The sequence below is a fragment of the Panthera pardus genome, unplaced genomic scaffold (genome assembly GCF_024362965.1).
Source record: "Panthera pardus isolate Hobbes unplaced genomic scaffold, ASM2436296v1 HiC_scaffold_22, whole genome shotgun sequence".
Classification (NCBI taxonomy): domain Eukaryota; kingdom Metazoa; phylum Chordata; class Mammalia; order Carnivora; family Felidae; genus Panthera; species Panthera pardus.
This window is the reverse complement of record NW_026526788.1, coordinates 61,667,993-61,692,383: the sequence shown is the minus strand read 5'-3', so window position 1 is coordinate 61,692,383 and position 24,391 is coordinate 61,667,993. Positions and strand designations below refer to the sequence as shown.

The 24,391-nt window shown below is 38.3% G+C and overlaps 1 protein-coding gene across 3 annotated transcripts in view; it reads left to right on the top strand.

The window, feature by feature from the left end:
• Positions 1–24,391, top strand: part of CFAP43 (cilia and flagella associated protein 43) — a 119,876-nt gene that overhangs the window by 29,584 nt on the left and 65,901 nt on the right. For all 3 annotated transcript variants that reach the window (XM_019459359.2, XM_019459360.2, XM_019459358.2), the window contains exons 7-14: positions 2,380–2,447; positions 4,410–4,541; positions 9,492–9,608; positions 12,502–12,582; positions 15,749–15,897; positions 18,320–18,423; positions 22,387–22,527; positions 23,530–23,702. In XM_019459359.2, coding sequence (XP_019314904.2) covers positions 2,380–2,447; positions 4,410–4,541; positions 9,492–9,608; positions 12,502–12,582; positions 15,749–15,897; positions 18,320–18,423; positions 22,387–22,527; positions 23,530–23,702 — 965 coding nt within the window. The remainder of the gene's footprint in view (positions 1–2,379; positions 2,448–4,409; positions 4,542–9,491; positions 9,609–12,501; positions 12,583–15,748; positions 15,898–18,319; positions 18,424–22,386; positions 22,528–23,529; positions 23,703–24,391) is intronic.

Sequence of the window (24,391 nt, the reverse complement as noted above, 5' to 3'; positions counted from 1 at the left end):
TGTTCAGCAAAATGAATATATCCTGCCACTCCTTTCTGACTTGCCAAGTTTCTGTGGATAGGTCTACTGCAAACCTGCTCTGTCTTCCCTTATATGTTAGGGACTTTTTTTCCCTTGCTGCTTTCATGATTCTCTCCTTGCCTGAGTATTTTGTGAATTTGACTATGATATGCCTTATTGATGGTCGGTTTTTGTTGAATCTAATGGGGGTCCTCTGTGCTTCCTGGATTTTGATGTCTCTGTCTTTCCCCATGTTAGGAAAATTTTCTGCTATGATTTGCTCACATAACCCTTCTACCCCTATTTCTCTCTCTTCCTCTTCTGGGACCCCTATGATTCTGATGTTGTTACTTTTTAATGAGTCACTGATTTCTCTAATTCTTAAATCATGATCTTTTGCTTTAATGTCCCTTTTTTTCTGCTTCATTATTCTCCATAAGTTTGTCCTCTATATCGCTGATTCTCTGTTCTGCCTCATCCATCCTTCCTTCCATGGCATTCATCCGTGATTGCAGCTCAGTTATAGCATTTTTTATTTCATCCTGACTAGTTTTTACTTTTGTCTCCTCAGAAAAGGATTCTCATCTACTTTCGACTCCAACTAGTATTCTTATTATCATGATTCTAAATTCTGGTTTAGACATCTTGCTTGTATCTGTGTTGGTTAAATCCCTGGCTGTCATTTCTTTGTGCTTTTTTCTTTTGGGGTGAATTCCTACTGAATTGTGTGGTTCAGGTTGTGCAGATTGTTGTGTTAATCCTCAAATCAGTTTTCTAGGTGTGCAGGATGGCTTAGTGTCGGTCTGGCTGTATTTCATGGATGCAAGACACACAAAAAACTTCCATGCTGTTCCACAATCTTGGCTCCTCCCTTTTAAAATGAACTCTAAATCAATGTTCTTCATTTCCAAACTGTTGTCACATTTGTAATATGTTATACAAAATTTAGGACTTAATCATGCGTAGTCTTGTATTGTTCACTATTTCCTTCTTGCATACTATTCCTAATAATTTTCATGGTATATTATAAATGCTTTCATATAAATATTTGCCTAGCCTCTGCAATGTGTAAGATACCACACAAAGTGCCTCAGAGGTGATATAAGTGGCAAATATATGATTTTATAATATCGACCCTTGAGAGATTTCTATTTTATTGAAGACAATTAAACAAGTAGACAATTACATCCAGGTAGACTAAGATCATTTCATTAAAGAGAAATTTCACCAATTGCTATGTGAATTCAAATGAGGGAAACAGGCCATGTTAAGTCATTTTGAAGGTGACATTTGAAATGGCCATTGAAGTTTGGGTTGTCACAAGCAGAGATGAGGGTAGGTGGAGTTTCTGGCAATGGTATCTGCATAGACAAGGAAAACTGGGGAAGGTTGTGATACAAGAAGTGATCCAGTTTGTCTGAAAGCATTGAGTGTTACACAGGGCTAGTGGGGAACAAACGGACATGTATACCATGTCTGACCTTGAATGTCCAGCTAAGTTGTTTCTACTTAATTGAGCTGACAGTGGGCAGACATCAAAAACTCCTGACTGGTGACGTACCCTAACTGGAATTGTGCATGGGAAGATTAGTTTAGCCATAATTCAGAAAAGGATAATCCTAGAAGGTGGCTCTAAGTATCAGGTACCTAGGCCAGGCCAGGAGTCATAAGAACCTCGGATCCAGGGTCACCTGGATTGGAAAAGAAGGAACTGTGGGGAGGTGAATAGTCTTTGGAGGAAAGGACAGTATGCTTCTTAGCATCTGGCAAAATGCCAAGCATGTAACAGTAAAAAAGTAATTTGATGGATGCTGTGTGAGCTTTTGATCTTATAGTTGTCATGGTTTATCTACATAAAAGGTAAAACACTTTTGTTATTCCCCCCCCCCGAGGGCAATATGTTATTAATAACATTTGTTCCTATAGAACGTTTTTCTTTTTACTTTCTTTTTATCCTTTTTTGTTTATTTACTGAGATATGAATTTACATACCATAAAATGTACAAACCTTAAGTATGCAGCTTGATACTAACTTAGGTTTCATTTTATTTGTTTTTTCCTGGCATCTTAAAATCTCTGACAACGCTTCCCTAAAATAAGAAAGTGCATTTGCTGTATAATTCCACAGTGTTAGTTACGCAGACCTGATGATACAGAACTTTAAAAAAATTCCTGTGATTTACATTAGTAATCAATGCTGAGCATCTTTTATGATTCATTGCTTGGGAGGCATTATAGCACATATTCTGATAGAAAGCTGACTTTTGGTATGGATTACAAAGAAAGGACTAGTACTAGGAAAGAAAATGAAATTAATTGCTTTGTACTGCACTTTTAAATATGTGTCACCTGTTTTACCTTGTTTTTCTTTGCCAAAAGAGGGATGTCATCTGATTAGTCCAGTCACCATGGCATATCAGAAGGGAGGCGTGCTGATTTCTGGAATTGTAATGTATTTTTTCTTCAAAATTAATTGCTTTCAAAAATATATATAGCTTCCATTTGTTGCCACTTACTATTATGAGCCATAATTTGGGACAACAGGTTCTGTCTGGTTATTAATTAAAATTATTCCCTTTTTGGATGCTTGCTATTATAAAACTTTTTATATGAAGAATGTTTTAAATATATATAAAAGTAGAACAGTATAATGAACTGCCATGTATCTAGACTATTGCAAATAATCAAAAATAGAGTTAAAAACTCCAAGTCCCCCAGAACACCTAATTAATATCTGTCACCCAACTTCATGCCTGTTTGTGCACTTAACATCTTAGGTTGTCAGATACACATGGAACCTTTTGTCTAAGCTTCAGCTTACCTTCTTGTGCATACCCAGTTAGCTTACATGTATCAGATTGTTATTGTTCATATTAGAGTTAGTATTAATGATCTACATTTACTTGGTGCTTATTTGGTGCCAGGCATCATGCTAAGTGCTTTCCTTGTATTATCTTACTGGTTTTTGTAATGACCCTATCAAGTAGGAACTATTGACATCCTCCTTATACAGAGGAAGGAGCCAAGCCTTACAGAGTTCACCAGCCAGTAAATGTGGTAGTTGAGGCTTGAACCCAGGTGTGTCAAACTCCAGAGTTTTTGCTATCATTTATTAGAGCACACAGTCTCAATTAAGTATGAAAAGGGGTCAGACCACATTGCTTTTCTGTGGTATTGTAATTAGTGCTAAGGTTTGGAGCCAACCTACACTAAAGTCTGAGCTCTACTGGTTGATGTCCCAAGACTGCTGTTAGCTTTGTCTCTTCCATTGCCAGAGATCACATTTCCAGGACCCTGAGGGTAGTTAGGCAAGGATGTCAGGGTGAAAGATGTAGCTCCACCAATGAGAAGCAGTTTGGAACTCATACACCTACACTCAGTTGATAATCACCTCACCAACCTTGCAACAGACTATTCCCACTCCCTCACCTCCTACATTTAGTCTGCATTTATAGCCTTTTCTGACTCTGTTCTTCTCAAGCCCATCCTTGGCATTTTTAAAAACCTAGTTTAGGGGTACCTGGCTGGCTCAGTTAGTAGAGCCTGTGACTCTTGATGTCAGGGTTGTGAGTTCAAGCCCCACATTGGGTAGAGAGATTATTTTTAAAATAAAATTTAAAAAAAAACCCACTAGTTTAAAAAGTGGTGGGAGCATCTGCTCCATGAATTATGGAGAATGGTGATGAGTTTGGAGAAAACACCTTGCGTGTTTTATCCCCCAGGTCTCAAGTATCTGAATCTAGCCATCTCACCAATCCATTTATTTTAGTTATAGTGGGATCTAATCTAGAAATGATGAATGAATTTGTCCAAAGCTTCTTCACTACTGTAAAAATAACTCAAATTCATCTTGAGAATAGTTAAATTAACCTAAGTCTGTTTACAACCAACCAACCCATTTTTACTGGGTACTAGCACTGTGAGAGGAACTCAAAAGGAGGATATAAAGGAAATAAACACCACATGCCCTACCTTTGAATCATTTAGGGAGAAAAGAAATACGCATAATAGTGATTAAATAATTACATTAAGGCTAGTGTTCCTTGAAGTAAGGAGACTGCTATACATAAGCCATACGATAAACTGCTTCATTTGCCCCACCTCCTGTATAATGAAGAATTTGGTAAAAAAGATAGATGCTAGAGGAGTTCAAAGAAAGGGGAGATCAGTAAAATTTTAGGTCACAAAATTTTGTGTCACAAAAGAAATAAAATTGACACTAGGCCAGGAAAGATGATTAAAAGTTGCCTAAATAAAGAGGACATTCTAGATAATGTAAACGTTGATGATGATTCCAAAATAAACTGTGGATGGTAGCCAATATGTTTTAGCTCATTTGACATGAAAAGTATACATGCATTGACTGAGGCTGATTTTCTGTGTTTATCTCATTGTTTTTTGGTCTCTAGGATGGCTTTGTGTATTCTTTTATTATTAAAGATTTACATTACAAAATAGAGGATTTTCTTCAGGTTGAAGAGCCTGTGGAACATATGATGTTTTCTCCAAGTTACCAAATGTTGCTGATTCAAACAGAGAAGGTATGCTAGATGGCATTTCTTGATGTATAATTTTCAAATATTGTAATTATTATTATCATTGCACTCCAAGAATGACAAGCATAGTGCTGCATAGTGATACTCTACTAGTCGTGACCCCTTAGGTTACAAATGAAAAAATACCCAACTTAAAAGGCCTAAATACCAAAAGGTTTTTTTGTTGTTGTAGTTACTGCTCATTTGTTTGTATTTGTACATGTAACTAAAAGGGCAAGCCCCTGAACTCAGGGGCTCCCATGATGCTGCTGGCCTTGAAAACAAGGCCATATCTTGTGGCCATATCTTGGCTCTGTTTCCTCTCTGCTGTCACCTTTTCCATGCAGACTCTTTCCTGAGATGTCAAGGGGGCCTCCTGCAACTCCAGTTTATATTTCTACCTTCATGGTGACCCTAGTGGAAAGACATCAGCTGGGAAAAAATGTCCTGGAATTTAGACTCATTGTACTTACTTGGGTCACCTCTCTACCCCTGTGGCAATTACTGTGTCCAGGAGAATTCTAAGCTGTCATTGATCAGGCCTGTCACATGCCTACCCTTGAACCCTGGGTAGAGTCAACCCAACCAAACATGGATTGAGATTGGGGTCATGGATGGTTCTGTAAGAGAAGGAGAGAAGAGGAGTAAATGCAGGATAAAACCAAATGTCTACCTCAATTATACCGTTAGAACGGCTCCTAATTAGTGGAATGACCCTCAACAGTCAGGATTAGCAGCAGTTTATATTTTTAGGTAATGGCCTTAGATGGATTACAAAAAAAGGTCAATGATTTTCTACCTAAAAAAACCTTAAATTTAAATATGAAAAGATTTCACTTTCTGGTAAATATCTGAAGTTAAAACAATTATGCTAACTATGTTTTCATAAATACAGTTTTAACAAATAAATGACAAACCTAAAATATCTATGGAGAACAGGAAACAATAAAAGACATAACATAACAGGGGCGCCTTGGTGGCTCAGTCAGTTAAGCGTCTGACTTCAGCTCAGGTCATGATCTCACAGTTTGTGAGTTCGAGCCCCACGTCGGGCTCTGTGCTGACAGCTCAGAGCCTGGAGCCTGCTTCGGATTCTGTGTCTCCCTCTCTCTCTGCCTCTCCCCCACTTGTGCTCTGTCTGTCTGTCTCTCTCTCTCTCAAAAATAAATAAAATGTAAAAAAAAAAATTTTTTTAAAAGACATAACGTAACAGAAGAGAGAAAGACTGAAATAAAAATTCTAAAAGAGAAAAATACACTAACAAAGTAAAAATTAAATGGCTATGTCTGACAAAAGATTGGACATAGCCAAACAGAGAATTCATGAACTGGAAGACAGAGCAGAAGTTATCCAGAAGGTAGCTTAGAGATGCAAAAGGATAGGATATACAGAAGGGAGAGTAAGAGACATGAATGATACAGTGAAAAAAATCTAACATATGCTTAATTGGAATCCCAGAGAGGAGAGAGAGTGAGGCAGAGACAATATTTAAAGAGATATTTTAAAAAAAGAGATTTTCTAGACTGATTAAAGACATGAATTTACAGATTCAAGAGGACCAGTGAATCTCAAGCAGAATACATAAAAAGATATCCACACTTAGACTTAACAAAGTGAAATTCATGAAAACCAAAGGCAGAGAATATGTTAAAAGCAATCAGAGAGAGAAACAGATTATTTCAAAGGAATTTCAATTAGACTAACAGCTGACTTCTCTGTGGCAATAAAGTAAGCAAGGAATAGTGAAATGCTATCTTCCATATATAGCAAGGGTCAGCAAACTATTGCCCTGTAAACCCAAACCAGCCTGCTGCTTGTTTTTATAAATCAAGTTTTATTGGAACACAGTGACACCCATTCATTTATGTATTGTCTATGGCTGCTTTCACACTACAATGGTAGAATGAAGTCATTGTGAGAGATCACATAGCCTGCAAAGCCTAAGATATTTACTTTGTGTCCCTTTATAGAAAAAAGTATGCTGACCCCTGATGTAGTGAAATGAGGTAACTACCACCTGGAATTCTACACCCAGTGAAAGTACTTTTCAGTATAGGGTTGAAAAAAAGCATTTTTAGACACTCCAAAACTGACTGTAAGCAGCAGACCATCACTAGAGAAAATTCTAAAGAATGTACTTCAAGCAGGAGGAAAATGATCCCAGATGGAAGTATTGTGTTATAAGAATGAATAGCAGTAAATGTGTAGAGAAATGTAAATGAACACTGCCTAACAGCAAAATTAATGTGAAGTTAGGTTTAGAAATAACATTGAATTAAAATCCTAGACAACAATAATGTAAACTGGAGGGGAAGGAGTAAATGGAATAAAGTATTTCAATTTCATTGTTTACTTTCCCAGGCAGAAAGTAAGGTTTTAAGTAACCTTGTGGTGTTTATAAATTAGGTTTACATGTTGTAATTTCTTTTTTTTTTTTTACATTTATTTATTTTTGATAGAGACAAAGCACAAGTCGGGGTGGGTGGGAGACAGAGAGAGAAGGAGACACAGAACCTGAAGCAGGCTTCAGACTGCGAGCTGTCAGCACAGAGCCTGATGCGGGGCTCGAACTCACGAACCGTGAGATCATGACCTGAGCCGAAGTCAGACGCTTAAGCGACTGAGCCACCCAGGCACCCATACATGTTGTAGCTTCTAAAGTAACCACCAAAAGATCTGAAACAGTAGATGAAATTTCTACACTATAGATGGAGAAAGTGAAATACTTTTTTTAAAAGAGCAACCCAAAACAAGGTAAGAAAAGAGAAAAAGAAACAAGTAAGAAAGTAGAAAGCATAAATTAAAATGTAATATTTAAACTCATATATATTAGTAATTACAATAAAAGTAAACCAATAATTGATTTACTTAAAAGGCAAAGGTTACAATACCGAATTAAAAAAAAAAATACAAAACCCAATTATGCACTGTTTACAAGTGACCCAGCTAAAGCATAAGCATACAATGAGATTGAAAGTAAATAAAAGTTTTTTAGGGGCACCTGGGTGGCTCAGTCGGTTAAGCGTCTGACTTCAGTTCAGGTGGTGATCTCACAGTCTGTGAGTTCGAGCCCCACATTGGGCTCTGTGCTGACAGCTCAGAGCCTGGAGCCTGCTTCAGATTCTTTATCTCCCTCTCTCTCTAACCCTCCCCTGCTCATGCTCTGTCTTTCTCTGTCTCAAAAATAAATAAAAACATTTAAAAAAATTTAGAAAGTAAATAAAAGTTTTTAAAAATACAGTAACATTGAAAGTAAATTTAAAAATTGAAAGTAAGTAAAATTAAGACAGAAAAAGATCTAACATGCAAACATTAACAACAACAAAAAGCCAGTGGTGATATATTTATTAGGCAAAAATCATTACTGAAGACAAATGGACTTATTTCAAGAATAGTAAAAGGTTAAATTCACCAGGAATATATAAACATTAAAAAAAAAACATATGTACTAAATAAAATAGTCCCAAAATATATAAAGCAAAATGTGGCAAAATGACAAGGAGAAGCAAAGTCATAATCTCAATGGGACACCTTAATACACTTTTCTCAGTACAGGATAGAGTAAACTGTATCCCCAACATAGCAGCCAAAGTGAGAACAACTGTTGTGTTTACTCTTCAGAACCCTCCAGTGATTTCCCATGTTCTTCTGACTAAGAGCCAAAATCCTCACTGTGCTTTACAAGGCTCTTCATGATATGGGTTCTGTTCTCACTGGGCCTTGTCTCCCCCTGCTCTGCTTCTTGTTCATCCTGTTCCAGTCATGCTGGCAATCATGCTGTTTTCTTTAACTCACAAGGCATGTTCCCCCTTCACCGTCTTTGCACTGGCTGTTCTCTCTGTTTGGAATGCTCTTCCCACAGAATGCACATGAATCCTTTTTTTCCTCATTTCCTTCAAGTCTTTTCTCTAAAGTTACCTCAGTAAAGCCTTCCTTGGCTACTTGGTTGAAAATCCCACTCTCTTATTTTATCATGTCTTACCTTCTTTCCCTGCTTTATGTTTTTGAGTCTTACAAGTACTGCTGTTTAACTTACAATATATCCTATTTAGATACCTTGTCTATTGTCTGAATGCCCCAGCAGAATGTAAGCTCCATGAGGGCAGGGAATTTTTGCCTGTTTTGTCCTCTGCTATTGTCCCAGCATGCAGAGCCATGCCAGGCCAGTGTATCCATTCAATATTTGCTGAAGGAATGAATGAAAATTAAAATCAGTAAGTATCTATCAAATTTAGACTCTACAGAATTGTATTTTTTAGACCAACAAGAACAGGAGTATTCATGTTTAACTCAAGGAAATGTGAAGAACTCGTCTTCAGTTGAAAGCCGATTTCTTATTGCTAGTTAAGTGGCTCTACCATATTACAGTTACTTGGCAGAGAGTCATAACTTACAGGATAGATTTTTTTTGAGAGGTGAATTCGGCAGCTGAGAATGATAAATAAGTCATAAAGTAACAGCTTCAGCCCCACCTCCACAATTTCCACAAAGGCTTATTTAAAAGTTTTTATCAGTGCCCACCACTGTCTAGTATGTGATTAAGACTTACTCGTTCACCATAACAATTTTTCTGGTTTTCCACATTTCACAAATTTTTTGTATAAATATTTTTGAAGTCAGGAAGAAGTGTTATGTTTTATTCCTTAAAAAACGAATGCTTGGAATTGGAGAAAAGAAGAAAGTCCTATTTGTTGATTATTTTAAATGACGTGTGAGTGAATGAATCAATCAATAAACAAATTAAGCATCTAGATTTTAAGCTCTTCAAGGTCAAGGCCTTATTGGTGTTGATCTCTAATTTCCCTTCACCTATTCCCACACAGTGCCTTGCTCATAGTAGGCATTTAATAAATAGTTGCTGAACTGCACACACAACAATTATATCATATTTCTTTTTCTTTTCTTTCTTTCTTTCTTTCTTTTTTTTTTTTTTTTTTTTTTTGGTATATTTAACAGGGATCCATTTATATTTACACTTTTGGTGAGGAGCCAACCTTTAATAGAGTCCTAGAGGCTTGTGATGGGAAATTTCAGGCAATTGACTTTATCTCACCTGGACATGAATACTGCATGGTAAGGAATATTTTAGCATTTCACGGTAGGATTTAAAGATAAGATTTTGGAAGTTTATGTGGAACCTTATACAAATAGGAGCCAGAGGGTATTAAGGATGTGGTAGAAATGCCAACCACTTCCATCACTGAATGTCCTCCCCAGTTAGAATGACATCATTATATTTTGACTTCATAACATTAAGTCTCTGAAAACATCCAGAGCAATTAAAATCTGAGGAGTTGGGGCGCCTGGGTGGCTCAGTCGGTTAAGCCTACGACTTCGGCCCTACTCATGCTCTATCTCTCTCTGTCTCTCAGAAATAAATAAATGTAAAATCTGAGGAGCCATCCTGTTTATATTCATCACCCAAGTTTTCCAAGCCAGAGCTTTAAACAGATTCATCGCTCATGAGTTATTAACACTCATTAAGCTAGTAGTATTTACCCTTTGTCAGAGTAGTATAGACCCTCTGAGGATGGAAATGAAATACTTGCCATGCACAAAATATGAATTTGACCTACTTAGGAAAAAAAACCCAACTGCTACATTTTGGAAAGAAACTGTTTTCTTCCTGGTGTTTAACTGTTTACTTTTTATTGATCTCAAGAAACATTTCATTTTTCATATGGTTTATCAACAAATCCATTAAAATTTTGGGAGTTCTAGCAAAAATATGTACAAGATCTATATGAGAAAAGTTACAAAACTCCTTTGAATGAAATCAAACAAGATCTAAATAAATGGACAGATATTCCATGCACATGGATAAGAAGACTCAAAATCGTTAAGGTATCAGTTCTTTCCAAACTTTCCAAACTTAACTTATCAGCGCCCACCACAGTCTAGCATGTGGTAAGATTCAATGCAATCCCAATCAAAATCCCAGCAAGTTATCTTGTGGATATCAATAAACTGATTCTGAAGTTTATATGGAGAAGCAAAGATTCAGAATTGCAAATACAATATTGAAGAAAAAAATGTATGACCAACACTACCCAATTTTCAAGATTTATTTTAAGGCTACAGTAATCAAGACAGTATGGTATTGGTGAACAACTGGACAAATAGATGAATGCAACAGAAGAGAGGACCTAGAAATAGATCCATACAAATATAGTTGACTGACCTTTGACAAAGGAGCAAAAACAATTCAGTTGAGAAGGGACAGTCTTTTAACCAAATGGTGCAGGAACAACTGGACATCCACATGCAAAATCATCATCATTGTCATCACCATTGAGTCACAGACTTTACACCTTCCAAAAAAATTAACTCACACTGGACCTAAATGTAAAATGAAAAACTATAAATTCCCATAAAATAGCATAGGAGGTTGGCAATGACTTTTTCAACACAATACAAAACGTAATCCATGAAAGGAAAAACTGACACGTTGGACTTCATTAAAATCAAAGGCTGATACACTAGGAAAGACAATATTAAAAGAAAGTAAAGACAAGCCACAGACAGGGAGAAAAATCTTTGTAAAACATGTATCTGATAATGGACTGGTTTCCAAAATGTGCAAAGCATTCTTATAGCTCAACACTAAGAAAATAACTCCAGTAAAAAAAGGAGCAACACATTGGAATACTTTACCACAGAAAATATACAGATAGCAAATAAGTATATGAAAAGATGTTCAACATTATTCATCATTTAGAGAATTGCAAATTAAAGCAATGAGATGACACCACACACCTATTAGAATGTCTAAAATCTAAAACGTGGACAATACCAAGTGCTAGCGAGGATATTGCAGCAACAGAAGCAATTACTCATTGCCTATAGGAATCAAAATGGTATAGCAACTTTGCAAGTTTGGCCCTTTCTCACAAAGCTAAACACTCTCTTACCTTATGATTCAGCAACTGGGCCTCTTGGTATTTGAAAACCAATTTGAAAACTGGAGTTGAAAACGTGTGCCCACACAAAAACCTATACATGAATGTTTATAGCAAGTTTATTCATAATTGCCAAAACGTGGAAGTAACCAAGATATCCCCCGGTAGGTGAATGAATAAACAAACTGTGATATATCCATACAATGGAATATTATCCGGCACTAAGAATAAATGAGCTATTAAATTGTGAAAGGATATAGAAGAGCCTTAAATGCATAATGTTAAGTGAAAGAAGCCAATTTGGGAAAAAGCTATATGATTCATTCTATGTGATGTTCGGGAAAAAGAAAAACTATGGAGATAGTAAAAAGATCAGGGGCTGCCAGGGACTCAGTGGGAAGGAGGGAGGGAAAGATGGAGGTGGAACACAGTGAGTTTTTAGGGCAGTGAAACTATTCTGTATGACACTGTGATGGCGGATACATATTATACATTTGTTAAAGCCTGTAGGATGTATGACACAGAGAGAACCCTAATACGGACTATGGGCTTTAGTCAATAATAATGTGTCAATGTTGGCTCCTCAATTGTAACAAATGTACTACACTGAAGGCAAGATAATAATAGAGGAAATTTTATGTATCTGGTGGGGGGAGGGTAAGGGCAACTTTGTACTTTCTGCTCAAAATTTCTATAGTACTGAAACTGGTCTTAAAAGCAAAATCTATTAGTTTTAAAAATGTATAATTTCTTGTTTCTAGCTTTACTCCTTAAGCGATAATCCTGTTGAATTTCTAAGTGATTATGCTACATGGAAAAAAATTTTTGATTTCACTTTTCTGATCCTAAATAGTTATTATGTGTTACTTAAATTGTATTAAAGGTAATTTAATTTTTGTTTAAATCAGAAGTACTGGTGTTGTGATTGTCGTCATAATCCATACAAGTAAAATGAAGTATTATAGTAAGTCATCCAAGTCATTGACATACTAAAAAGGGATTTAGAATATGATTCTATAACAGAGTCTTGTTTTCTGTTTAGGGTTTTATTTTTCTTTCTTTTACAGACACTCACACATTCAGGGGAAGTTTGTGTTTGGTGTTTAGAAGATGGTACTTGTGCCAGCAGGATTTGTCTGAATACCCCAGTAAGTGTGGCTTAGAAATGGATTAAAATATTGAATTCTAATCTAATCTATGTTTTCATATTTACATGTCAGTAGTCTATGGAAATACTTGTTACACATGCCAGTAGGGCATTTTTACCCTCTGTATGTAGAGTAATTCCGGTGTATAAAGTATATTCCGCAGCCCGGAAGATAGAATATAAGGTACGGTATTGGTGTATACCAACATTGTCTGTGGTGGCAATTGTTGCTGAGGTCCTCGTGGTTTATATCTCACTCACGCTGTAAGTTCCCTGTGGTTTGGCAGGGTCTCTGCTCCACACAGTCTCTCTCTCAGGGAGCCAGGCTGAGGGAGGCTGACTCATAGCTCCTCAATGCCATGGTATGGGAAGGGAGTGTTTGAGGGTCTTGAAGTAGCACTTAGGTGTTTTTACTCAGAAATGAGTCACCGCCCTCGGCCATAACTAGTTAAATCGCCCCATCTAACCTCAAGGAGGTCAGTTAGAAATGAAAGAAAATTGCTACTCTAACCAGCTTGAGCCAAAATTAAGGAAGTGGGAAGTGTTGGCTTAATTGACTGTAAAGTATAGAACTTGTCCGGCCTCAGATGTGGTTCCGTCCAGCAACTCAAACGATATTATCAAGGATCTTGGTTTTTTCTCTATATCTTTAGTTTCACCCTAGGCATCTTTTAGTGGTACCCAAATGCCACAGGTGTCAGCCTCATGGGTGTCAGACCATCAAGGAAGAAAGCCTCCTCCAGTGGGAGGAGGAAGAGAAAAGAAGCTTCTCCTTTCCCCAAGGCTAAATGTCTTCTAATGTCTTTTTTTAAAATTTATGTATTTATTGTGTTATAGAGAGAAAGTAAGAGGGGAGGGCCAAAGAGAGAGGGAGAGAGAATCCCAAGCAGGCTCCACACTGTCAGCACAGAGCCTGACGTGAGGCTTGATCTCATGAACTGCGAGATCATGACTTGAGCTGAAATCAAGAGTCAGCTGCTCAACTCACTGAGGCACTCATGCACCCCATTTTCTAATGTCTTAATAACATCCCTGAACTAGTCACTGTGGACAGAGGAATGAGAAATGCTAATTGACTTAAGCTTAGCCTTGAAAATGGGAGTCAGATCTGTTTCACTGAACCTCCAAAATAGGAGAGATGGTTTCTCAGTAGATATTCCAGAAATTTTCCAGAAGGAAGGTGTATGGATGCTGAGTGGCAAACCACAATTGCTCACAACACTCACCACAAGGTGATCCCAGTGTTTCTGCTATGTTCATAGTACATTTTACATAAAATAACATTTCTAAAACTTAAAAGGACCAAGAAACAATGGCAATGCTATTTCTCCCTGAAATCATCATTTGATGTATTCTACAGTTCTAGATAAGATATGGATCTTGGTAGTAGGTAGGGAGGTTACAGTCCTTCCCCTTTATAAAATTAAAATCTCAATTATAAGACAAGAGGAAACATCACACCTCACATAAGAGGGATTATAAGATGCAAAGGCACGTAATTCAATGGGATATATAAAACTCACCCCAACAAATAAACCTAAAAATTCTTACCTAAAAGACTGAAATGTGAGTAGACTGCATGTTCTAGTGACAAGAGCTCATATGTATTTATTTCTGTTAGAATTACTAGAGCTTGAAGAGATCTTCAAGTTCATCACATCTCCTTTTACAAATGAGAGACATACAAGTGGTTAACAACCTACCTGAGAGTCTCTCTAATCAGGGCTTACCTTGTTCTTCTTGGCTAAAGAGAGATAGAGGCACCGTGAGAAGGCTTGCTTTCTGTACCAGATCTCTCCTTCGCCCGACCAGAGGGGAGACATTCAAATAGCTTTCACAGTTAATTTGACAAATGTTCACTGAACTCCAAACCAGGCATGGCACACTCATATGGTTCAGCCTGCACTGGGGACATCTGGTGGTTGCTCCTTCCTGAACAATACTGCTGCCTTGTGGGGAATTGGTAAGTGCACAGACCCAGCAATACTGAGGCCAGGTCTCCTGCCTGTGCCCGGGACTGTGTTCCCCATGAACATTTTAGGCAGAGACCCCGGCCCAGCACTGGGATGGGAGGATGTCTGGACACTAGCAGCTTCCCTTGATGGCACTTGCTAAGGAACAGAAGACCCCTCCAGATATTGCTGTATATTTTTAACCTGGCCGACTATTGCCCGGGAATGGACGATAATTTCAACTGATTATTTTGAGAACACACACACACACACACACACACACACACACACACACACACACAGATCCCGTAAAGACTTTTAGTTGAAAAAAAGAAAAAAAGAAAAACCCTCACTATTTCGTTTCCAGTTTCACACTGAGATACCACTATAAAGACTCAACCTTGGAAAATTCACCTTTAAAAATAAAATAAAGACATGCTTGGTTGGACAACTGTACACTCTAATGAGTACTCATCTTTGTCGCCAGCTATGGGATCCTGAAGCAAATTGCTACATTTTTCTTGGCCTCCATTTTCTGTTCTACCAAATGATTATCTCTTAAAGTCTTTTCTATTTCTAACGTTCTATGATCGTATTCAAAACAGCCTACAAGGTATAATTATAGAGGAATGAATCTGATTGCTTCAGCGTCATGAAAGCAGATTTACTCCCCTAGACCTCATATTCTGTAGATGACTGTGAGGTAAGCAGGAATCTGCGATGCATGTCTTTGGTTACTGAATATATGGTGCAGTGATATGGTTATTTTCTTAAGTCTTCCTCCATCATACCAGCATCTACCATCAGCCAACAGATGAATGCTGATTAAAAAAAAAAAAATCACTAACATTCCAGAAAGATGTCCAAAAGTGCTAGGAATGTATTTTAAATTTATTTTATTTTTTTATTATTATTGGTATAATCATTTCATAATCCTTTAGGGATATAAATGACGCCATGGTTTAAAGCTCAAGAAATCTCTTTATATTTTTGTGATGCTAACTTTAGGATTAAAGAATAAGACGTACAGATTCCTGTAATTTAGGCTATCTATTAGCTCAGGAATGCTGCATGTGTAATTTGTAATATCATACAACACTTGCCAAGGTCCTCATTTTGAGGGCTTTTCAAATAAACTGTAGATTCTTATGTGTAGTAGAGCAGACTTTGTGTTCTGGCACAGGGAAATTAAGCCTCTGGGGTTATTTTAAACAGGCGACGGTTCTGGCTTCCTCTCCCTCCTCCTTCTCTGCTGCTGTGGGCACCCAGGAGGGCTCCATCCATTTCCTGGATGTCAGAGATCCTGAGACCCCTCGGGCAATTTACAAGGTCTTTCCCTCCGAATGGTCTGTGCAGCACCTGCTGTAAGTACTTCCTGCTTCTGGCAGCAGCATTGTTAGGACTGTCTGTCGAGAATTACAGTGAAGCCATAATTTCTTTTAATTTTAAGTTTTACATGTTTTGTTTCAAAAATTAATACACTGACTCAGGTCACTATTCAAAAAGTACAGAGGGGTGCATCGTGAAAAGGCTCCCACTCTTGTTCCCAAACACTCAGTTGTCCTCCCTGGAGGCAGCCTGTTACCAGTTTCTCATGTCTTCTTTCCAGAGATATTCTATCCATAAATAAGCAAAACAAACAAACAAACAAACAAACAAAAAAACCCACAAGTAAGTTCTTCCTTTTAATTACACAAATAATTATCAAGCACTTAGAATGTGGTATGTGCTTTGTTGTATGAGATGGATACTCTTATTGTCTCCATTACGGGGGAGGAACATTAGGCACAATGTGTTAAATAATTTGCTTAATATTGCACAGGTAGTAAATAGCAAATGTCAGGATTTGAACCCAGGTAGTGGGGGTCCAGAGTCACTGCCTTCGTTTTTATTTTTTTCAAGTTTTGATTTAAACGCCTTTGCTTTTAATGGGTAGCAAACTGTATACAATGTTCTATACCTCATTTTTTTTTCCACTTAATGGTATATTTTGGACAATGTTTTCTATCTACACATGAAGACCTTCCTTATTCTGTTTTATGGTACGTAGTATTCCATGATATAAATATACCATCATTTAAAACTTTTTAATTTTAATTCCAGTATTGTTAACATACAGTGTTAGATTCGTTTCAGGTGTGCAATATAGTGTTTCAACAGTTCTACACATTACTCAGTGCTCATCATGATAAGTGTCCTTTTAATCCCCTTCACCTGTTTCACTGATTCCCCCCCCCCCCCCCCCCCGCCCACCTCCCCTCTGGTAACCATCAGTTTGTTCTGCATAGTTAAAGAGTCTATTTCTTGGTTTGTCTCTCTTTCTCTCTCTCTCTTTTTTTTCCTTTACTCATTTGTTTTGTTTCTTAAATTCCACATATAAGTGAAATCATTTGGTATTTGTCTCTGACTGACTTATTTCACTTAGCATTATACTCTCTAGCTCCATCCATGTTGTTGCAAATGGCAAGATTTCATTCTTTTTTATGGCTGAGTAATATTCCATTATATATATATACATACATACATACATACATACATACACACCATATCTTCTTTATCCATTCATCAGTTGATAGACACTTGGGTTGTTTCCATAATTTGGCTATTATAGATAATGCTGTAATAAATTTAGGGGTGCATGTATCCCTTTGAATTAGTGTTTTTGTATTTTTTGGGTAAATACCCAATATACTATCATTTTTAAAGACTGAGTTCTTTGGGGTTTTGTTTTGTTTTGAGAGAGAGAGAGAGAGAGAGAGCACGCAAGCAGGGGAGGGGCAGAGGGAGAGGGAGAGAGAGAATCTTAAGCAGGTTCCATGCCCAGTGCAGAGCCTGATGTGGGGCTCGATCTTACAACAGTAACATCATGACCTGAGCCTAAATCAAGAGTCACTTAACCAAGGGAGCCACCCAGGTGCTCCAAAAGTGTATATCGATGGGCATTTAGATGATTTCAAATCTTTTGAAGTAATACTTTTTAGAAGACAGCATAGAGACATTGGATTTAGACTTGTATGTTATTGTTCTTTCTTTTGTTAATTTATCAGAATAGTAAGTATTAATAAGAAGTGACATTGGTGCCCTGCTTTACAGTTTGAGGTGCTGTCATACATTGTATGTGAATGTGAACCTCACTACAGCAGTCAGAATGGTATTGTGTTTGTTCCTGTTCCACAAATGAGAGGATTTAGGCTCAGAGAAGTTAAGAGAAGCTTTAAAGGATTGCCTAACTCGTGCCTGGAGGAGGCAGGTTTCCACCTGCTGCATTGTGCTCATGGCTCCCTCCAGCTCAGGGGGAAAGGAGCTGTAACCTCACTCCATTTATACTTTTGCCGCCTCCTCTTTCTCAGATCCTTTTCTCTTATTATAATTTCTATTTTCCCATTTTTCGAATTTGAAGAAGGTACAGAAACATCTCACTACATTCTTCCTCCTCCTGCCAGGCACTAGATGTCACAGTGATCACTAGTTTGAGAATTGTTTATTTCCACCTGCAATACCAAGAAAGCTCTGGTGTCATATTTCACTTACTTATGATGAAACACCACTGCATCTTCTCGACTGTGCGCTTTTAAGCTGCAGTTTGGAGATAACATTAACCTAGAATGTAATGATTGTATTTACCTGTAATCACTTGGCTTTTTATAAGATGGGATAATATTAAAAATCACAAACCATAAGAATGACTGGTTTTGAATGTATTTCCACACTGTCAGTCAATAAGTTTGTTTACCATCTTACTGGTGAAACAAGCAAAATCTGAGCCTCAGATTTCTTCTTCCCTAGTTATGACCAGCGAGGGATATATCTATTAGTTGGAACATCAGAAGGATGCGTCTTCATCATCAATGCCAATCCATCAAGCTTGTTTCAGATCCTTGGATTCGTAGGTACAACATGGAATGTTAATTAATTGGCAATTAATTAATGAAAAGACTGGTCACTTTATTCCAAAGAATTTAAGGTTGTGAAGATGGGGCTCTAGTGTATTTTCTATAAAGGAAACATTTAAATAACTGCTGTAAGTTATGTAAGAGAATTCCCACATCATGTTTCAAGGGTTTTTGGTACCTCTGCTTCGCACGTAGTTGAGCTAAATAAACTTTCTTAACTAAATTAATGGATTAATTTAGATATTTCTCATGTCAGATTTTATATATATTATACATATATTGTACACATATATAATATGTATGTATATTATATACATTATATATAATGCTAGATATTTCTAATGTTATCACAAAAAGTAGTTTCATTGGTTTATCCTTGAAATATATTTTAAAATATTTGATCTCTATTTAATAGAGATAGCTAAAGAAAGTTTTAGTACATGCATCTTTAATATTTCCTCTTTAAACAAAATGATATCTGGGTTTTTCAGTAATGTCATCCACATGCCCAGGTAAACCACAGACCTGGAAGGTGAGGTAGCAGTTATGTGATAAGTAGTAAGAACTAATACTTTCCTTTCTGGTATATTTTTACCCAAACACATTTTTAATTTATTCATTAACTTTTTAAGATTAGTGAGTGACTACTAGGTCTAAAATGCTGAACCTAGGTCAGTGGGGGCATGAAAAGGTCAAGGAGACAATTTCGTGGTGGAGGAATAAGCAGAGTGCTGTGTAGTCTCAGAGGAAGAAGCAATTAACTCTGCCAAGTGTGAGGAAAGGAGTGGAGACCAGATAAGGAGGTGCAGAGGGTTGGGGGAGAGTTCTCTGAGGATTTAAGTAGTGGGGGATGGGGTATATTAGTTTTCCAGCTCAGGAGAGAAGTCTGAGTAAAGGCACTTGGAATGGCCAGCAGTCTGGTATAGTAGGTAAACAGAAGAGTTTACTCAATGATGATCATGGCAATGAAGTCCTGAAGAAGATGAGGGTCTTGAATATCATTGCAAGGATTCTGGGACATCCTCTGAGGTTTTCAAGATGGGCCTGGTATGATTTGACTTTGGAGGATGACTCTGCCACCAGTGTGAAGGATGGAGCTGAAAGGCAAGAGAATGGAATAAAAAAGAGGAGTTAGGGAACAAGTCTAGTAGTCCAGGCAAGAGGTGACAGTAATCATAACAATAGCCGACATTTATCGAGGTATTCTCTGCCATATGATCGCGTTCTAAGAACTTGGCATGTGTTAATTCATTTAATCATTCCAGACAACTTTTATGGGGTAGAGACTATTACTATCCCAATTTACAGATGAGGCAATTGAGGCACAGTGAGGCAAAGTACTCATTCAGAGTCATGCGATTGGATAGTGGTGGAGCCGGGACCCAAATCCAGGAAGTCTGTCTTGAGGCTCATGCTCTTATCCAGAGTGCACACACCATGCAGCAGTCATAGAAAGAGAAAGGAGGGGACAGCTCTGAGTGAGGAAATTGGCAGGACTTTGGTGTCCCATCAAATGTGAGAGGGGAGGATCAGCACGACTCCAAAATTTCTAGCCTGGATGGTGGAAGTTTATGATGTCATCAAATGAAGCAAAAACTCAAGAAAAAAAGGAAATTAGAGAGGTTGAGGGATAGCGTGAGCTGACGAGATTTGTGTAGATTTGAAGCTAATAAGCTATTTGGGGATATTTAGCTAATGTTTGGAAATGGAGATTTGTAGTTCAAGTCTTAATGATAGCATCCTGATCTTGAAATTGCGGAAGCTGATGGGAAGGCTTAAGAAGATAGAATAGGGGTGCCTGGGTGGCTCAGTAGGTTGAGCATCCGACTTCGGCTCAGGTCATGATCTCACGGTTCATAGAGTTCAAGCCCCATGTCAGGCTCTGTACTGACAGCTTAGAGCCTGGAGCCTGCTTCAGATTCTGTGTCTCCCTCTCTCTGACCCTCCCCCGTTCATGCTCTGTCTCTCTCTGTCTCAAAAATAAATAAACATTAAAAAAATTAAAAAAGAAAAGAAGACAGAGTAGAGGGAAATACCAATTGCTTAATGAGGCCAAATGGATAAGCTAAATATGTAAATTCGAAGACATGGACTGTGGTAGGACCTATGGCTCACCTCGCAGTGGATGCACATCCTGCTTAAATGTTCCATTTTTTAACATATCTGGTTAAAGTGTGGGACGGGAAAAGCAACTTCCATTGCAGTTATGGACAGAGGAAGATGAGGCAATGAAGACAACTGAGGACAGGCCAGTGTAATGAGAGCACTGGGAGTCCCCACTCCAGAAAGAGCTTGAAAGAGGAAGGCTGATGAGGGTGTGGCCTGGCAGAAACTTGAGAGCAGTGAGGGCTGGGATGAAGCCCTTCTGCATGGGCCCATCAGCGGGTAACTGCTGGGAGAGCTACTGCCTTGGAATAGAGGGACAAAGAGGTTAGGGAGGGCGTGGTGGTCAGAAAACAAAGTCCATAAATAGCAACTTCTGTTTTAAGAAGTTTGCAACAGAAAAATAAAATTGGACAACTATGGTGGGGAAGCAGGGCTGCAGCAAGGTCACAATCTGAAGATTGGGTAGTCTTGAGAGCTGAATAGAAGAAACCAATAAAAGACACAAGAAAATAAAATGAGGCCCTGAGAGCACATGGTCTAGTAGGAGATTGGTGACCTGGGCTCAAAATCAGAGATGTAAAGGATTGCATTTTATTGATACAAAAATATCTTCTGAATAAGAACATTGAGGTCAGGGCACCTGGATGGTTTGGTCGGTTAAGCATCCAACTCTTGATTTTGACTCGGGTCATGATCTCACAGTGTGTGGATCCAGCCCCACATTGGGCTCTGTGCTGACAGCGCAGAGCCTACTTGGGATTCCCTCTCTCCCTTTCTCTCTGCCGCTCCCCTACTCGTGCTCTCATGCTCTCTCTCTCTCAAAATAAATACATAACTTTTTTTTTTAAAGAATATTAAGGTCCACTTTGTATCAGATGTCTTTGGTCTTCTTTGTTGTCAGACGAAAGACCACCAGCTGACCACCTGAGGGGAGGGGCTGATCCTGGGGGCCTGAGAAAGTGGACACATACAGAACAGCCCCTGTTCTGTGGAAAGAAGGAGTAGTGACTCTGGAAAGAACTGAAGATGTGTCCCAGGCATGCCACCTTTCAGAGGCCTGATTTCCAGAGAAGCAAACTCATAAAGTCATGGGTATTTCCACCATACCCACAATATCTTGACTACAGATTCAGAGAACACTGATGCTGGAGTTTATCCAATACCAAGAGTGGGCAAACAGGCCACAGTGGACAATGAAGGGGCCAGAGCAAGCAGGTGCTGCTGAGTGGGGTGTACATGGCAAACTCCAGAGGCTTCCCTGACAGGGAAGGAAGATCAGCCCAACTGAGCTGGCTTGAATCTATCAACCCAGATATCCAGTCATGAGAATCCCTCATCGTTCATCAAAAATGTCCCCATAACTTCTGTATAGTTTTTAAGTTTATTTATTTATTTTGAGAGAGAGAGAGCATGAGCAGAGGAGGGGCAGAGAGAGAGAGAGGGAGAGAGAGAAAATCTACAACAGGCTCTGAGCACAGAGCCCAACATGGGGCTTGATCCCACAAACTCTGAGATCATGACCTGAGCCCAAATCAAGAGTGGGACCCTTACTGACTGAGCCACCCAAGCACCACCCCCCATCACTTACGTTTAAAGATCACTTTAAGTGTACACTCGAAGCTTGCTGTGGATTCTCTCTCTCTGCCTCTCTCTCTGCCCCCCTCCCCGGCTTGTGCACACTCTCTCTCCCTCTCTTTCAAAATAAATAAATTTAAAGAAAAATAAAGGTCACTTTAAAAATGCAATAAATAAATTGAAATCTAAAGGTTTACTGAAGGTAATCCTATAATGTGATATCTTACTTGAGATGATAAAAGATTCTTTAAACTTATGATGATTTCTGTTTGCTTTCAGAGGTGGGCAAAGACATTTTACAAATATCCACAGTGTCTCTTTTGGAAACAGACATAGTAGAAGTGATGGTGCTTTCGCCACTTCCGGAAACAGGAAGAAGCAGATTGGAAATATTTACTCTGCCTACAACACTACCACAAGGTAAAGAAAAAGCAAGCAACCCAGATGAGTAGTCGTTTAGCTTGTTTTCTCGCCTTCCTTCCTTCCTTCCTTCTTTCCTTCCTTCCTACTTTCCTTCCTTCCTTCCTTCCTTCCTTCCTTCCTTCCTTCCTTCCTTCCTCCCTTCCCTCCTCCTTCCTTCCTTCCTCCCTCCCTCCCTCCCTCCCTTCCTCCTTCCCTTCCTTCCTTCCTTCCTTCCTTCCTTTCTTCCTTCCTTTTCTTCCTCCCTCCCTTTCTCCCTCCCCACTCTTTCTTCCTTTCTTTTCTCTAATGATTGCATTTTTTCCCTCTTAACATGTAAAGAGGTAAAATGGCCATCTTTTATACATCTTACAAAGTGAAACTGATGTGCCTGCTAAATGATGTGAAGTGTGGACTTTCCTCAAGTCCTTGTCATTCATATGAATGTATCTTCTTCCCGGAGAAGAAGATCAGGATCAACGGGTGCTTTTGTCAGATCGATATGTCATTTTGTGATACCTCTTGTTCTGTAGCTTTAAATATACATAGTTAAATTCAGATAGCTTACTGTGTAGTAGCTTTCACTGATGAAATTATAAAGAAAGCTTTTTGGATAAAGAAGCCTGATGAAATAGACACTCTTTGTTTTAGATAACAAATATATCTGGGTAGCTATTTTGTAAATACATAATTACAGAGTCTGAGAGAGCTGAAAACCTCAAAGTACTCTTGTGTCTTAATTAAGACTCTCTAGACCATCATGAGTATCTTTTAATATGTCTCTACCTAATTGATTAAATTAACCAAGGCCTTATAAAAGATATTTTACTCTCAGTCACTTAATACTCGAGTAGTTCTAGTGGATCTGTGTTGTTTTAAATCATTTTTTGTCTCCTAATAGCCTCTGCAACATTAATTGGGCATTTGAATTTTTTATTTTGCTTTTCATAGTTATTCATAATGATTAAAAAATAAAATCACTGTATGGTACAAATGACGTCCTTTCTTCCTCACATCTTACAGTTTCTACAAGCTTTGCTGATGAAAGAGGGAGGCTGAGAGATGAACTCATTGCTAAGTTCCTGTATGAGATAGAACACACCCTGTCCTCTGCCGTGTTGGACTATCAGCGTCACCAAGTATATGGCTTCTGTAACCAAGTGCCATACATCTGCAGCTACCGTCTTCCTGAAAAAGTATGCCAAAACTTAAGCGTGCTATTATTTGTCTTAGCGATCATGATTGACACGTTGTGTTAATTACACACGATCCATGCTTTAACATTACAGTTCAGTTAACAAATGGCTTTATTACACTAACATAATTTTCTCGAATCAGATACATTATGAGCATTATTTGTTAATCCATCATAAATACATTTGAGCAACCTCATACTTGTGCCGCACACATCCTACTCATCACATAAACATGCAGGCAACTCTATTGACTTCATGTGTTTAAAAACAGTGTAGCATTAGAGCATCTAATGCTCTAGTACATTAGAGCATGTACTCCACAGGTATCGGGGGGCTCCAGGGTCTATGGTTTTCCATGGAACTTTGCACCTAAGCCATAACCAAAATTGCACAAAATAGATAAACTGTTTTTGCCATCCTTGTATCACACTCTTTTCAAACCTCTCTCTATCGTATCACTCCTGGTACACTCACTGGCCCAGATTATCTACCACACTTACTCTCTAAACCCTCTCCCAGGGAAGCCACTGTCAGCGAGGTATGAGACATCACGGAAGTCATATCTGAACTGGCCTTTGAAGAATAGGTCATATTTAGACACGGAGAAATATTGTGTACAATTTTGACATGAGGTGGAGGTTGTTGAGGTAGAGAGGGGACAGGACTGGTGGGAATGGGGTGGACAAGGG